We start from the raw sequence: 16,687 nt of genomic DNA, 5'->3' as shown, positions 1-16,687 counted from the left end.
CTGCGGTTTGCTGGGTGGCTCCGGGAACGCGAGAGCAAACCGCGGCGTTCCCGGTTTGCTCTCTCGGTCCCGGAACCCCGAGCAAGCAGGTCTCCTTCCCTGCGGTTTGCTGGCTGGCTCCGGGACCGAGAGAGCAAACCGCGGCGTTCCCGGTTTGCTCTCTCGGTCCCGGAACCCCGAGCAAGCAGGTCTCCTTCCCTGCGGTTTGCTGGGTGGCTCCGGGACCGAGAGAGCAAACCGCGGGGAAGCTGGTTTCCTTTCCCGGTTTGCTCTCTCGTCCCGGAACCCCCCTTGAAGCCGCCCAACAGCGCTGCAGTGTGGCCACATCTAACACCACTTGCAGCGCTGGTTGCTGTAAGTGTGGCCACTCTGCAGCGCTGGCCCTATACAGCTGTACTAATACAGCTGTAACAACCAGCGCTGCAAAATTTTAGATGTAGACATGGCCTATGAATCAAAATTAGGTGCAGGAAGATGAAATCAATACCTTCTGAAATCCTGAAGGACATGGTGACAAGAAACAATTAGTTCAATTTATTAATTACAGATAATACTTTATTTGTTTAATAAATCAGTTAGTTTTAAATGCAAAACATGTTTTGATTAACTTTTTCATTAACTTTGTTTAAATGTATCCAGCATATTTAAGGTAGTTTTATTTAATAATTTTTAAATGCTGTTTTGTGCATTTTTTATTTTATTTGAATTTCCATCTACATAGACCTTGACACAAACACAGGTAAAAAAAAAGATCATTTAGTAAACAACAAATGCATCATTCACCATTCCCTAAAACAATACAAAAAATAAAAATTAAGAATCTGAATAAATGAAAGTTAAGCTATATAATTGTTTAAATAAATGTGTGTATAACATATCCTCCCTGTTCACTCCTTTCATTCTCAGACAAGCACCTATTTCCAGGGTAGACACCACACTCTAAACAGGGCAAATGGAAACTATTTGAATTACAAGTGGTAACCATCCCTCCTCCTCTCCCCACTAGAGGACAAGCAGATTACTTTTGAGGTATAAAGACAACACATTGAGTGAGGATGGGAGTGTATTTAGCTGTTAGAATAGAGAAATGGGAGTCAAGACTCCTGGGTTCTAGTCCCAGCTCCCCCACTGACTCCTGTGTGACTTTGGGTAAGTTACTTCACCTATCCATGTCTCAGTTTACCCATTTGTCTGCAACCTTCTCAACGCAAGGAGAGTCAAACCCAACAGAATTACCTATCACTTCAGTGAAAACCTCTGGAGCAGTGACTCTTATGGATGAAAAAGGTAAAATTTAGTGCCTTTACCTCTGCAAAAAGCATCCCTTGAGGTTCAAGAGAGAGGCACATCCCATGGCGTTCATTATCGAGAAAGTCATCCAAGCGCAAGAACTTCACTGCACACAGCTCTCTCCAGTCATGCCAATAAACTGCAATCTCCAGCTCCCGGGACTGAAAGAAGAGAAGCAGAGAGCTTGGTAATGGACAAGGCCAATGACCTGGCACACACACATTCCCATAACCTACACACTCTGAACTCCACCTTTTCCTGCCCTGTAGAAATTCCATGCAGCTAAACGATGCAGTGTATAAGAGACCTGCTCCAAGGAAGAGGTGATAGTTCCTCATTCCTACTGCTTCCCACCTCTTTGGTCTTTTCAGACCTTCAGAAGCTACAACTTTCTTTAAAAAGATTGCTCATTTCATGACTATGCTCCTACATAAGACTGAACCTCATCCTAAATATCCTGAAGTGAGCTATACTGCAGGTAAAAGATGGCGTAGGGCCGCTCAAATGGAGACAGAAGAGGGACATCAAATGCTCAGATGGAAGCTATACCAGAGGAAACCTGTACTTACAGTAGATTTAAGAATGGGGAGAAGGCTACATTATCAGTCCCAGTAAAGAGATGGATCAAAAATGGAATGACAAGTATATCACCAAATCCACAGAAATAATTCAAATAAAGTTAAAGATCAAAAAAGGGACACAACACAGGGGTTCTGAGTACAAGACTGAAGAGATCCTGGAATTCCTATCATCCTACAGAAATAAAGTCTTACCCGATCCAGCTCAATTACAAAGCTTTGGTCCCAAGCCTGGTTATTAACTGGGCCCCAGTTTGTCTGACCAACCACTTTATTGTCCACTTTGAGCACAGCGAGCACCTCATCTGGACAAGGGAGAAAGTGTAGATTACAATCTTTTATATTGTCATAAATTGGAATATACTTCTTGCTGGAGATAGCCACACAATCTAATGAGAATTCCAGCATAGGAGATCACTAAGGGGGGCAGGAGACCAAATGATTCAGCCTCTTCCCCTGTTTCAGGAACCAAGTTTCCAGGTTTCCTCTCACTGTACTCACACCATAATGAAAGGTGGCAGGCACATTAGAAGACACCATCACTGATGCAACAGGGAATATCATACTCACTACACAGCTCCTCATTCCGCAAGTGCTTTGCTGCAGTACTGCGGCCATGAATACTCATCCCAGCTCGTGCTCTGGTCAGGGATTTCATATCACTTGGGCTCCCATGATTGGGAGATGAACCAAACACTCGGGAACGTCCTGGAACTTTTTCCAACAAATCTTGACACCCCATCAGTCTCACTTCTAATGAACCTGAGGAATTTCACCGAAGAGTGTTATTCTCAAGAAAAGTGAAATTATTCTAGTCAGTCCACATAGGAAGTCAGAAACTTTAGATTTATGCTGTCTAGGTATCTTACACTTTTAAACCAGCCTTCAGTAGGTATTAACGTCATTACAACCTGACAGCTTTTTGGTGGCCTACATGAAACAAATTGAGGACTTGATCCAGTTCCTAATGAAACAAGTGTCCACCTCACAAAAACCACCAGTCATGACATGGGTATATAGGGAAGAAATATTCCCCATGCCCCGCAGCCTCAGGTACCTGTAAGAGCTGTGGGTTTGATCAGTGAAGTGAAGGGCTGGATGCTGACATGCTGAGCTCCCAGAGAGGAAGCATTCACTAGCTCCTGCTTGATGAGTGCCCGTTTTGGGTGATCAGAAGAAAGCTCGTTAAGCTGCTGCTCCAGGGACAAGCGCAGCAGATCAATCTTCTGAGATGATTCTTGCAAACGACCCTGAGCCTGGTAACAAGGAGCAGAGAAAAAGCTAGTACAGGCTTTGAATGAATAGCCACTGCCATGATCTTGGTACTATTAACACTTCACAAGCAACCCAACTTCCTATCCTCAAAGGTCAGGCACCATCCTGCTCATGAAGGACAAGAAGGGACTATTAACACCTCTCATTCATCTCAAGTCACTGCTGCTCAGGATCAGGAGGATTTTGCCCTGAATAAGCACTCTCCACAGTATTTCCGACTTGAAGAACAGACTAGGATCAAAAATCCAAAACTGGTTTCTTACATGCCAGTGCACTACAAGCAGCCACCAATTTGGACTCCTAGAGATTTCAAATTAAAAATGACTGGTATAATGAATGCCCAAGTTGAATAATTACTATAACTAACACTTTACACTTATATAGAGCCTTTCATCTGAGGCCTTCAAAGCTCTTTACAAACATGAACTATAGCTCACAAAAGCCCTGTGGGGTAAGTATTATCCTCATTGTACAGATGAGTAAGCGGAGGCACAAACAGGATAAGTGACTTGCCAAAAGTTACATAGCAAATGAGTGAATTTTTTTATTCATATTTTCCTGTTCTGACCATTAGAAAAATGAAAGATTGTTGTTTAATTTACTATAATTTCATTTTTTTCTGTCCTAGCTTTATGATGTAAGTCAGTTGACAAGTTCTGGAAATGTAATGTCTCTCACAAGAACAGCATATGATGGGGGAGCTTTATATGTGGCTTTTTAAAAAACAAACAGTCATTGCATATTACAGGCAATGAATCAGATGGCAATGACAACCATACGATCTCTCAAACAGCCAGTAACAGCAGTTATACAAGGGAATTATCGCCTTCTACCGTTACAGTTGCAGGGAGTAGCAGCTGCCGCAACATCACTATGAGCAGGGACTGCAGTATTATGGCAGTGCTGGGGGACTTAGACCAGTGTTAAGGGACTTGGCAGTAGGGAGCCACCATGTCATTGCTGAGAACAAGGCTAGGGCACTAATGGGCAACAGCTGTAATACTGTTTTTCCTCTGACAAAAAGGTTACTATCCAGCATACAGAAAGTCACCACAATGCTTCAAGTAGCAATACTGCAATGGTGCTTACTTCAGCCAACACTTTGCGATCTTGCACCCGCCTGTCTCCTAGGATCTTCACCACATTTTTTGCCCCCTCAGCCACGGCAGCTTCAATGCATAGATGATGTCGCAGTTCCTCGATGCGTAGCTCCAGGAGACTGATGGTGGCCCCCACCTTCACTGGTAAGGTTGGAGATAAATATAACAATCAGACAAGCAAGTGGCCTAGCATCTCAGGCATTGGGGCTTCATAATTCAGCAACATCTTCTCCAAGAGATGTCAGATATCCAAAGCATCTTACCTGCTGGATCCACTGCATACTCTATTCCACCTGCCGACTGAGATACTTTCACAATCTGCATCCGAATCAGCTCAATCTTCGTCTTGCTGTCCTGGAGCATTTGCTGAGCTGCTGCCAGCAGCTTCCGGTCCTGGCAAGACAGATTACAGATGGCTAGGGATGTCCATACAGGAGAGAACTGGATTTTAATGATGTATTAGACTAGGATAAAGATGGGGCACCACAACATACAAGGCCTTAAAAGGGGTCCCAGAAAGTCATAAAATTTCACAAAATGCCCAGTTGTGCAAAAAGATGCATAAGCAACAGGGATGATGATTTCCAACCATGGTAGAATACAGATGAGGGAGCTGTGATATGCTGCGACACCTATGAAAGATGTGACGAGTTTGCTAGGTAACAGTGTCCTGCATTGTGGGTACAGTCAACTAAGAGTTTATTCTGATGTTGCAGTGATTCGATATTGCACTTCACTAGTCACTTGTGCTGGCAGAGTTGTATGAGTGGAGGTGTGGAATAAACAAAAATGTCTAAGTTCTTTATCTTGCTCACATAGTTAAATGAAGCTTCTTAATTAAACTATTTTTTATTCTCCTCCAGAATATTAAATATGATTATGCCAAACACAACAAACATGATGAATAAGAAAGCAGTAAATTCCCAAAAAGCTCTTTCTTAAATAACTCATACACCAAGATACCATTTACTTTGCTCCATCTCTTTTGGTCTCTTTTGAAATAAACAGTATTGCACAAACTTGGTACATCATATCAGAAACTTGATAATGTGGGATAGTGTCACACATTAAGGGTCATATTCCAAAGCATTTTATTTTCTTACTTTTGGTCAGGTATTTTGGCTCCTCTCCCTATACTGCACCTCCCAAAGCCTGGACTGACTTTTCTGGAGGCAGCACTCCATGTCTGTGACTGACAAGATTTACCACTTCTGAGATTTTTTTTAAATCTGTTTCTAAACTAGTGGCACTACCACCAGTGTTAGATGCTGGTCGCCATTCTAATGTCTAATATTAGTAACTAATATCAGAGAACAGAAGCATAATCAGTATCTGAAGTTTAGGAACATAAATTACCATACTGGATCAGACCCCTGGTCTATCTAGTCCAGAGTCCTGTCTGTAACAATGATCAGCAACAGATGCTTCAATGGGAGGTACAAGTGACCCCACATTAGGCAGACTGATTTGAATTGTACTAAATTATTGCCTCGATGACATCCTGTCACAATGAGACCAACACAACCAGCATTCATAACACTGTTCCCCCATGGGATAGTACACCGTGCTGTCACAGGGCTGTGCATCAGCTCATGAACACACAGATGGGCTCAGCCATGCAACCTAGAACAACTCTGACTTAAAGTGTCTCCCTGTCACACCGAGATCTGGAATAAAGATTTGTGCATGTTTGCACTTTTAACAGAAATCTTGTTCCAAGGTGGCATGCTCCCTGCTTATTTCTACTCAGCAATGCTTACCTTTGGCGTTGCATTTGAATACATCTGGATCATGTTCTCCGCTCCCTGTTTCACTTTCATCTCAATGTGCAGCTGCTTTTTCAGAGCCTCTATCCTCCTTGCCACTGGGTTTGGGTTCCTTTCCCAGAGACAAGGGTCCGGGGACATGGAACCATCTGTGCAACAACATAGTGAATTCCATAACCCTCCTTCTCATGGTTCCTTCAGAGGGTAATAGATGGGATGAGGAGGAGAATGTATAAATGAGGTTTTCATCTTAAAAGACACGTACACTATATGGCCTCAACTGAAGGACAAATTCTCCTAGCTGTTGTGTACCCTAGCCTACTAATGACCCAATATGAGAACTGCTGGCTTCTTAGGATCAGGCCCTGAGAATACCAACAACCTCCAATCTCACATTCATCCCTCTGTCAGGAACTTGCATGTTGGATTCTACCCCAAAGCCCCTATTTTCTCTCCCAAGCTCTGTAAGTCTGCCTAGATGAATCTCAGGAGGCAATCCTATGTCCAACATATGCAATCAGTCTTTTGCCTTTTCTGATTTATGTTATCACCTCCTTCCATCTCAATTAGTGTCAATCACAACTTTCCAAACTTCAATACTTCTACATTGTTCATCTCACCTGGACATAAGCAGGAACCAGTTGAGATTCCTCTCCTAGATAGATGAGATTTTTCCTTCCCATCATACTAGCCCCCCAATAGATTAAAAAAAATTAAAACATTGGCTATAATGAGGCTTACTACTGAAGCTATCATGCCCAACAATTATGTCCCAAGACCTACCTGTTTTGCTCTCCCTTTTCTTGGTTACTACAATCCGGGCATTAAGCTCCTGGAGATCCCAGTGCAGCTGCTCCAGTTTCCGATTGGAAGATTTCAGGACATGCTCTACATGCACCAGATTCTTTTTGTCTGTTGTCACCTTGCGCAGATTTTCTGCCCCCTCTTTGATCTTCAGTTCCTTCTGGATAGCTCGACGAATTACTTCCTTCTCATCCTCCAATTTCTGCTGGAACCCTGGATCCATAAGGTTCACTCCATTGTTCATTTGCAGGAGGTAGATGCCCTAAAACCAGTACCAAAGGGGAGAGAGTTGGAGATATTATGTGATAGCAAAACAGTGAGTGTGTAACACATCAATAGCATTCTGCCACTTCATCTCAACTACAGATGGTCTCAGAACAAAACCTTGATTCCAATCACCAACAAATTTTGAGGAAGATCAGATCTAAATTTTAACTTTGCAATTTGGGGCCCATCTTTGAACTTAATATACCCCAACTTCGAATTAATGCACAAATGAGATGAGTCCTCACAAAGGTTGCCTTCTTGTTATTTAATGTCTATTTATATTTGTGTGTCTTGAATAAGTACCAAAGGGAAGCTGTAATTTGTCCTCATCGTGATCACAATGCTGAGTTACATTGGCATTATATAACAGGTGCAGATCTTTATTTTAATATGGCTTGAGCTGCCAGTTGCCCAAAGCTACATGCCAGCTGGAACTTTTTGGAGGTATAACAGCCGAACACTAACTTTCAGTGAATGCATGACCAAGTCTTCATCATTGAGGAAGACAAATAAATTAATCCATACATCTGTTTGTAAATTAATGAATCAAAAAGTCAGCTGTACAAACTATACCAGAAAAGGCAGACAGTCTGTAGTCCCAACCCCCATCCTAGCTGGGATTTGCAAGCAGTATGGCTTCTTTAAAATTTTGCTCACATTTAAATTGATCTGGCAACATTAAAGTCTGTTCTTAGCTTTGCTTTTTAAGTCAATTTTAAACAGATTTGTTTTGGTGAAAGGTGTACTGGTGATAGCTCTGGACTGACAGGCTCTGTTTACAGCCCTAAAACAGATACAGCTTAGATAGCACAGACTTTCCTCATGTTCCCCCATGAATAGGCTTTCTACCCAGGCAGGGGCAGCCAGAACTTGATATCCAGAGACCTGCTCCTGGCTTCATCCACTGCTGATGACATAGTAACCAGATCCACGCAGGAGGCTCTAGAAAAGCAGGGTTTTTAAAGGGCTCCATAGCAATTAAAGAAAAACATACATATATATATATACACACACATACATACACACATACATATGTATATATGTACACACGCACACATATATATACACATATATAATCAGTCTCGGGCTACATACATATATATATACACACACATACACATATATATGTGTGCGTGTGTGTATATATATATACATATGTATGTAGCCCAAGACTGATTGATTACTTACTATGATCCTCACTTTATATATACAAAATATACAAAATGAAGAACAGCAAAATAAAGTTCCTGCCACACTCAGTAAATTCCCCAGTCTCACAGAGTTGCTGTCAGAGCAGGAACAGAACCTAGGAGTCCTGTTTCCCTGTCTAAGGCCATGTCTACATCTAAAATTTTGCAGCGCTGGTTGTTACAGCTGTATTAGTACAGCTGTATAGGGCCAGCGCTGCAGAGTGGCCACACTTACAGCAACCAGCGCTGCAAGTGGTGTTAGATGTGGCCACACTGCAGCGCTGTTGGGCGGCTTCAAGGGGGGTTCCGGGAACGCGAGAGCAAACCGGGAAAGGAGACCCGCTCCGCCGCGGTTTGCTCTCGCGTTCCCGGAGCCACCCAGCAACCCACAGGGATGGAGACCTGCTTGCTCGGGGCTCCGGGAACGAGAGAGCAAACCGGGAAAGGAGACCCGCTTCGCCGCGGTTTGCTCTCGCGTTCCCGGAGCCACCCAGCAAACCGCAGGGAAGGAGACCTGCTTGCTCGGGGCTCCGGGAACGAGAGAGCAAACCGGGAAAGGAGACCCGCTCCGCCGCGGTTTGCTCTCGCGTTCCCGGAGCCACCCAGCAAACCGCAGGGAAGGAGACCTGCTTGCTCGGGGTTCCGGGAACTAGAGAGCAAACCGGGAAAGGAGACCCGCTTCGCCGCGGTTTGCTCTCGCGTTCCCGGAGCCACCCAGCAAACCGCAGGGAAGGAGACCTGCTTGCTCGGGGCTCCGGGAACTAGAGAGCAAACCGGGAAAGGAGACCCGCTCCGCCGCGGTTTGCTCTCGCGTTCCCGGAGCCACCCAGCAAACCGCAGGGAAGGAGACCTGCTTGCTCGGGGTTCCGGGAACGAGAGAGCAAATCGGGGAAGGAGACCAGCTTGATTACCAGAGGCTTCCTCCTTCCACGGAGGTCAAGAAAAGCGCTGGTAAGTGTCTACATTGTATTACCAGCGCTGGATCACCAGCGCTGGATCCTCTACACCCGAGACAAAACGGGAGTACGGCCAGCGCTGCAAACAGGGAGTTGCAGCGCTGGTGATGCCCTGCAGATGTGTACACCTTCAAAGTTGCAGCGCTGTAACTCCCTCACCAGCGCTGCAACTTTCTGATGTAGACAAGCCCATATTCTTTAATATTAGACCATACATATACCGTAGTAACAAACTATATCAGGATTTGCATTATCAGGTCACTGGTGCACATCACAGGTGGTTAAGACTTTACAAAGCACCCAAAGTACGTGCCAACAGCTCAGAAAAAAATAATTCTTGAGTCACTGTAATGCCGTTATTGTGTTGCACACAGGACCGGCGCTAGGGTTTCTCGCACCCTAGGCGCACGGCCATTTCGCTGCTCCCCGCGCTGATCCCATGGCTCCGGTGGAGCTGCAGCAGTCATTCCTGTGGAGGGTCCGTTGGTCCATGGCTCCAGTGGAGTTGCCGCAGGCATGCCTGCGGGCGGTCCACCGGAGCTGCGCGAGCAGCCGACCGTCCGCAGGTATGACTGCAGCAGCTCCACCGGAGCCGCGGACAAGCAAACCGTCCGCAGGCGTGCCTGCAGCAGGGCAACCGGAGCCGCCTGCTGCCCCCCCCCGGCAAAATGCCGCCCCCCAAATAATCCTGGCGCCCTAGGCGACTGCCTAAGGCCTTGGCTACACTGGCACTTTACAGCGCTGCAACTTTTGCGCTCAGGGGGAAGAAAAAACACACCCCTGAGCGCTGCAAGATACAGCGCTGTAAAGCCTCAGTGTAATCAGTGCCACAGCGCTGGGAGCGCGGCTCCCAGTGCTGCAAGCTACACCCGTAAAGGATGTGGTTTACGTGCAGCGCTGGGAGAGCTCTCTCCCAGCGCTGGCGCTCCGACCACACTCACACTTCAAGCGATGCCGCGGCAGCGCTTTGAAATTTCAAGGGTAGCCATACCCTAAGTCGCCTAAATGCTAGCGCCGGCCATGGTTGCACATCACACAGCTTGTCTTATAAGCAGGCTCTCCATATTTCTTCACTAATCAGGTGTTGCTTACATTTCAGTTTAATAGCAAAACGAGAGAGAGAGAGAACAAATTATATTTTTACTAGTGTCTTAAGCCAATGTCAGGTCCACTACAGACTCGACAACTAAAAAAGGAGACTTTAGGACTGGTAAGGAAACAAAGTGGCTCAGGTTTTACATCCTGACTCCAGGAAGTTCTCGCCCAATTAGTAAGGCCAGGAATCTAGCCAAATTCCTGAAAAAAATAAAATAAAAGGTTTCATCAAGAGGAACTTGAATCATGGAGCCCTTGAGTCACTCAGTCAGACTGTTCCAATTCTAGGTCAGGAAATCAGAAAGTCTTTTGTCCGGTGTGTAGTAAGTTACTAAAAGGAGTTTGATTTTTTTTAAATTACACTTTAAACAAATATTAGGAAAAAGTGTGCCTATTTCTCAAACCATATGGACAGGTATATGCAACACACCTATCTGATCCTACTCGCACATTTGTACTGACAAACTTATAGTATAGCTGCTCAGTGTGAGCTTAGTGCTGGCAAAAGATACTGGACTGGAGTGAGCTGGAAACTGACATCCTTCATTTATCCACAGAATGGATACAATGTGGGTAGTGTCAGGGCAAGTCTCCTCCACTCTACACCCTGCCAAACACATAGCTGAAAGTCAACCATCTGCCTTGTCCATTTTCTAAATATATTTAGAACACATATACCCTAGGGCATTGTGATTTTGACAGGCTCTTTTTACCCCCTGTGGGCCAGAAGATCTCAGTGTTAACCATGATTGCACTAGGGCAGTGGTTCTCAACCAGAAGCATGGGGCCCTCTGCAGGGCAACGAGCAGGTTTCAGGGAGTCTAACAAAATAAACAAGGGCAGAAAGCCAAAGCTCAAGCCCCGCCACGCGGGGCTGAAGCCACAGCCTGAGCAACAGGCAGTTGCCCTGCTTGCTATCCCCTAATGCTGATCCTGGCTTTTAAGCTACTGGATATGCAGAAAAACAGTTGTGGCACAGGGCGGGGAGGGAGGGAGGACAAGGAATTTTTATAGCATGTTGGGGGCCCCAGAAAGAAAAAGGTTGAGAACCACTGCACTAGGGGACATAGAATACTATTCAATCAACACAGAAAAGGGTAGGACAGCAGAATTTGAATTTGGGGCTGATACATTTTTATGATCATTTTGCAAAGCTCGTTTAGGACTGCTGGGTGGGGTGTCAAGAAGCTGACACTGCCCATGCTGCAGCTGTTCTGTGGATCCCAGCGAAGGTTAGTCTCCTAGGCTGTTAAACCCTGAACCTGCAATGAGGTCCAACAGCACAGGACTCACCGCAGAGCTGGGACCAGAGGGTTTGTCTACAGAGACATTGCACTGGTTTAACTGAAATCACTTTAAACATCAATTCAGCTACATCAGTGCAAACCCCTGCATAGACACTCATATCAATTCAGCATTCACTAGATGCAAGCTAAACCAACGGAAGGTTTAAACTGATATAGAAAGTCTTCACACAAAGATGCACCTTTTTAACTAAAGGAATTTAAAACCATACCTTTAGTTAAACTGGTGCAACTCTGTGTTTAGACCAAGCCTGAGTCTGGCAGCTTTCACCTACACTAAATTTATTTAAAAAAGTGAAAAGTACAGCACCCAGTTTGTGATAAATCAACTTCTAGCACTTTTGGATCTGGTCCCCTTTGCTGCTCTGAATTATGCAGACATTATCCCTCCCCTCACAAAAATACAAAATCAGAGAGAAGGAAAGACCTATTTATTACATCAGGTACTCCCTTGTCCCAGGGACTGTTTCAGAAATATCTACATAAATTGTTCTAGGTTTGTCATATTTGACACCATTGTGTTTGTGGAAGAAAGGGCATTTGAATGATACTCAGTTCAACCCATTTCCAACAACATATAAACATTTCCACCAACCTGAAGACCTGGAGCCATGGGGGACAGTGAGTGGGTGACATTATGATTCTGGTGATTTTTAAAAATCAAATTAAATCTCTCTGACCTTTCTGTCACTAACTTGCCCACAGAATGAGATTGTAATATATTATGCTCCAAGATTAGATTTTTACAGATTCATTTATAAAATGTCCCAAGTTATGGGGCACACACACCACTTCGCATAGGAGAGCATTCCACAAACTAATGCATTCCACTACCAGAAAACATTTCCTGTTATTCACCTTACATTTTCCCTTTCTCCATCTCAGCCCACTTCTCCTGGTTATAATAAACCCTTTTGCCATCCTAAATAACTAAACCATATCCTTAAAATTCACACACTTGCGTTCCTCCCTTAGTCACCTTCTAGCAAACTTAGACCATATTTGTGACGTTCTTTTGGGGGCAGAGAACATTTTTTCATTGTGTACGTGCATGGTGTCTAGCACAAAGAAACCCTGATCTCCAACTGGGCTTTTAGACACTACCCCAGTAATCATCACCAGTGCAGGATAACTCCATTATTCAGAGCCAACCATACCTGTTCCGAGAATCACAGGGTCTACTCTGATGAGAGGAATCTGCCCCCATATATACTGGGATGAGCAGAAAGAGGGCTGTATGCAATAGATCAGGATGAGGGTCTCAGGGTAAGGGAACTGGGGACTCCTAAGGAGTCCAGTTTCTCAAGCAAGCCAGGTGAACACTCTAGCCCCTGAGTGGATGTAGGGGCGGAAGGCAAGGTGAGTTCTGGGGGGAAGAAGGCCATCCTGGGGAGTGGGGACCAGAGAAAGGCCCCCAAGAAAGAAGAATTTGGAGGCAACAATGGGAAAGAAATGGGGTAGACACTAACTGATTTTTCCAGAGGCCAATTTTTCTCTGTCTTCCAAACTACTGTTCCTCTCCTAATGTGAAGTCTCCCTATCGTCCCCCCGTGTCTCCCTCACTCCCCTCAGGCTCTCCCCCCAGCCCACCGGGCTCTCCCCCTTCCCCCCCTCCAAATCCCCTCAGGCTCTCCCCCTACCCGCGGGAGTCTCCTCCTCCCCGCCCCCCCAAATCCCCTCAGGTTCTCCCCCCGCCCGCCGGGCTCTCCTCCTCCTCCGCCCCCCAAATCCCCTCAGGCTCTCCCCCCACCCGCGGGACTCTCCTCCTCCCCGTCCCCCCCCAAATCCCCTCAGGTTCTCCCTCCGCCCGCCGGGCTCTCCTCCTCCTCCGCCCCCCACTCCCCTCAAGTTCTCCCCCCGCCCGCCGGACTCTCCTTCTTCCCCGCCCCCCAAATCCCCTCAGGTTCTCCCCCCGCCCGCCGGGCTCTCCTCCTCCTCCGCCCCCCAAATCCCCTCAGGTTCTCCCCCCGCCCGCCGGGCTCTCCTCCTTCCCCGCCCCCCAAATCCCCTCAGGTTCTCCCCCCACCCGCCGGGCTCTCCTCCTCCTCCGCCCCTCAAATCCCCTCAGGTTCTCCCCCCGCCCGCCGGGCTCTCCTCCTCCTCCGCCCCCCACTCCCCTCAAGTTCTCCCCCCGCCCGCCGGGCTCTCCTCCTTTCCCGCCCCCCAAATCCCCTCAGGTTCTCCCCCCGCCCGCCGGGCTCTCCTCCTTCCCCGCCCCCCAAATCCCCTCAGGTTCTCCCCCCGCCCGCCGGGCTCTCCTCCTCCTCCGCCCCCCACTCCCCTCAAGTTCTCCCCCCGCCCGCCGGGCTCTCCTCCTCCTCCGCCCCCCAAATCCCCTCAGGTTCTCCCCCCGCCCGCCGGGCTCTCCAACTCCTCCGCCCCCCAAATCCCCTCAGGTTCTCCCCCCGCCCGCCGGGTTCTCCTCCTTCCCCGCCCCCCAAATCCCCTCAGGTTCTCCCCCCGCCCGCCGGACTCTCCTCCTCCTCCGCCCCCCAAATCCCCTCAGGTTCTCCCCCCGTCCGCCGGACTCTCCTCCTCCTCCGCCCCCCACTCCCCTCAAGTTCTCCCCCCGCCCGCCGGGCTCTCCTCCTTCCCCGCCCCCCAAATCCCCTCAGGTTCTCCCCCCGCCCGCCGGACTCTCCTCCTTCCCCGCCCCCCAAATCCCCTCAGGTTCTCCCCCCGCCCGCCGGACTCTCCTCCTTCCCCGCCCCCCAAATCCCCTCAGGTTCTCCCCCCGCCCGCCGGACTCTCCTCCTTCCCCGCCCCCCAAATCCCCTCAGGTTCTCCCCCGCCCGCCGGGCTCTCCTCCTCCTCCGCCCCAGAAAGACTCATCCCAATCCCCAGCGCGGGACTCTCGGCTCCGGAACAGCCTCGTCTCCTGCACCCCCTGCGGATCTCCGCTCAGACAAGTCTCTCCCGCTCACCTGCGGCGGTTCCCCAGCCGCCATGACTCCTCTTCTCACGCAGCCCCCGATCTTCCTACCCCAGCGCCGCCGCTCACAACCGGCACTTTTCAAACTTCAACCTTAACCTCGGCAGGGAAGCGCCGTTGGGGAGCCTGGAGCCGGCGCCCCCTGGCGGCACTGAGGCCTGCAGCGCCACCTGCCGGAATGCAGGGCGGCCCCCTGAGACTGAGGGATCCAGCGCCCCCAGCCGGTGAGATCTGGTTTCCCCTGCCCGCCAGAAGGGGACCAGCACCCTTTGCTGTGACGCCGGGATCTCTGGACGCAACAACTGGGTGCCCGTCGCCAGGGATTCAGAGATCTGGTCCCACCTGCTGGAGCCAATGTACCTCACCTGACACTGATCCGGAGATCTAATGCTACTTTCTGGGGAATCCAGCAACCCTGTGCCACTTTCTCTCGATCCAGGAATCCAGACAACACCTGACAGGATGAGTAAATCCAGCAGTGTCTGCTAAGGGTTCAGAGATCCAAGAGGGAAGGAGTCAGTAATTACATAGGGAAGAGGCTCTAAGGTACCTGCTAAATGTTAACACATTACATTGACTTTTGTTGTTAATAGCATAATAAACTAGACAATACGTGTTTGTCACAATGCTCTTATGGATAGAAACGGAGTTGATTTACTGCAGTCCTAGACCCTACGTTACAAACATTTAAAGGAGATTCTCCTTCAGTTCAAGTGGTAGAGCCTTGTGCTTAAAGATCTCTTCCTGCTGCCAGCCACATGTAATGCTGTTTGTTATTCCATTCAACAGGTTATTTCTGTCTTAAGTGATACACAACTTTCCACAACTTAACAGCTGGAATATGGGCTACACAATTAGAGGATATTTTCAGTTAATAATAGTCCCACTTTTACATATTTTTAAAGCGTGTACAAAACCTGATATAAACATATTTTTCCATTAATTTTTTATTAAATTAAATTTATTTATTTTTATTTAAGCATTCCCCTGCAGGATTTGCAGCCTGAATATTACAGTATGAGAACTAGCAAATTAAACTGACCAGAACAAGAAGTATAAACGAAGTCTAGTTTTTGTTCCAAACTGAATTAAATTACAAAAGCAAACAATTATAGATTTGTGCTAACCCTTATTAATCTGTTGATTTATTAGTAACAGAGGTACAGTATTTGTTGTTTGTTTTGTACTGTATGATTCTACACTAAACTGTGTCCATTTAAAAGATTGGAAAGTTAAAAAGTCAAGTAATTGGATTTTCAGATTCAGCCTCAGTCTGGGGAGAGGATAAGGTTTGTTTTCCTGGTCCTCCAGCTTGCGGAAAGCACTGTGCTCAATGCCTCTGTCTTTACAGGATCTTTCCCTTCTCTCCTTTCAGGTCTCGGATTCTCCGCAGGTGGAACAGCCAGTGTTTAATAATAATAATAATAATAATAATTGAGAAGCAGGTTTAATCATGTTGGAGAACTGGACCACTGAATAAGGACCAATCAGCTGAATAGCCTATCAGTCCTAAGGAAGGGTGGCTTGTTAGCTATTCACTTTCAGGATTTGTGCATGTATGAGCTTGGAGGAGGAGGATGCATGCATTGGCTTTGCTATCAGCCCTCTGCCTCTTTGCCTCTCCTGTGGTTGCTTCAAGGAGGTTTGTAGCCACCAAGTGCCCCAAGATGAGCATCAAAGCACAACCCACCAGCATGATCCTGAGGACCAGGAGGAGGAGTCGGAGAAAGGAATTATTTCTCTGTGAGTCCTGCAGATTCAAGGTTGCTGGAGTTTGGGACCTGAAGTTTCTCCCCAGACACCATTCCCTGTCAGGAACATGATGGTCACTGTTGGGAAATGCAAAGTGCCCGTGCTACTCTTCCAGGATCCCACTGGGGAGAGGTACTTGGTGATCACTCTGGTCAGGGCTGCAGTGCACAAGCATTGTCTGGCAGAGAACGACTTCTGGTTCCCAGGATACTCCTGGATGCTGGCCCGCTGCCCTAGGTAAACGCCTCCTCGGAATGGCCAAGCTGCTGTTGGAAATGGAGCACAGGGGAGCTGGGGTCCCTGAGATCTGTGCAAATATGGTCTCCAGATGAAGTTGCCTACTCCCCTTCAGGGGACCTTCCTGGAGAATGGGCAGGG

General features: G+C 47.4%; 1 protein-coding gene across 1 annotated transcript in view; it reads right to left on the bottom strand.

The window, feature by feature from the left end:
* The window catches only part of PKN3 (protein kinase N3), a 30,949-nt gene extending 16,327 nt beyond the window's left edge, over positions 1 to 14,622 (bottom strand). Inside the window, exons 1-9 of the mRNA XM_030535562.1 lie at positions 14,550 to 14,622; positions 6,793 to 7,075; positions 6,004 to 6,158; positions 4,507 to 4,636; positions 4,233 to 4,384; positions 2,926 to 3,124; positions 2,439 to 2,630; positions 2,064 to 2,173; positions 1,308 to 1,451 (exon numbers count right to left, since the gene is read on the bottom strand). Of these exons, the coding sequence (XP_030391422.1) occupies positions 1,308 to 1,451; positions 2,064 to 2,173; positions 2,439 to 2,630; positions 2,926 to 3,124; positions 4,233 to 4,384; positions 4,507 to 4,636; positions 6,004 to 6,158; positions 6,793 to 7,075; positions 14,550 to 14,573 (1,389 nt within the window). The 5' untranslated portion in view covers positions 14,574 to 14,622. The remainder of the gene's footprint in view (positions 1 to 1,307; positions 1,452 to 2,063; positions 2,174 to 2,438; positions 2,631 to 2,925; positions 3,125 to 4,232; positions 4,385 to 4,506; positions 4,637 to 6,003; positions 6,159 to 6,792; positions 7,076 to 14,549) is intronic.
* Positions 14,623 to 16,687: the final 2,065 nt, after the last annotated feature.

The sequence above is a fragment of the Gopherus evgoodei genome, chromosome 16, assembly GCF_007399415.2.
Source record: "Gopherus evgoodei ecotype Sinaloan lineage chromosome 16, rGopEvg1_v1.p, whole genome shotgun sequence".
Classification (NCBI taxonomy): Eukaryota; Metazoa; Chordata; order Testudines; family Testudinidae; genus Gopherus; species Gopherus evgoodei.
Note: the sequence above shows the minus strand (reverse complement) of the source record. Positions and strands in the feature narration are given on the sequence as shown.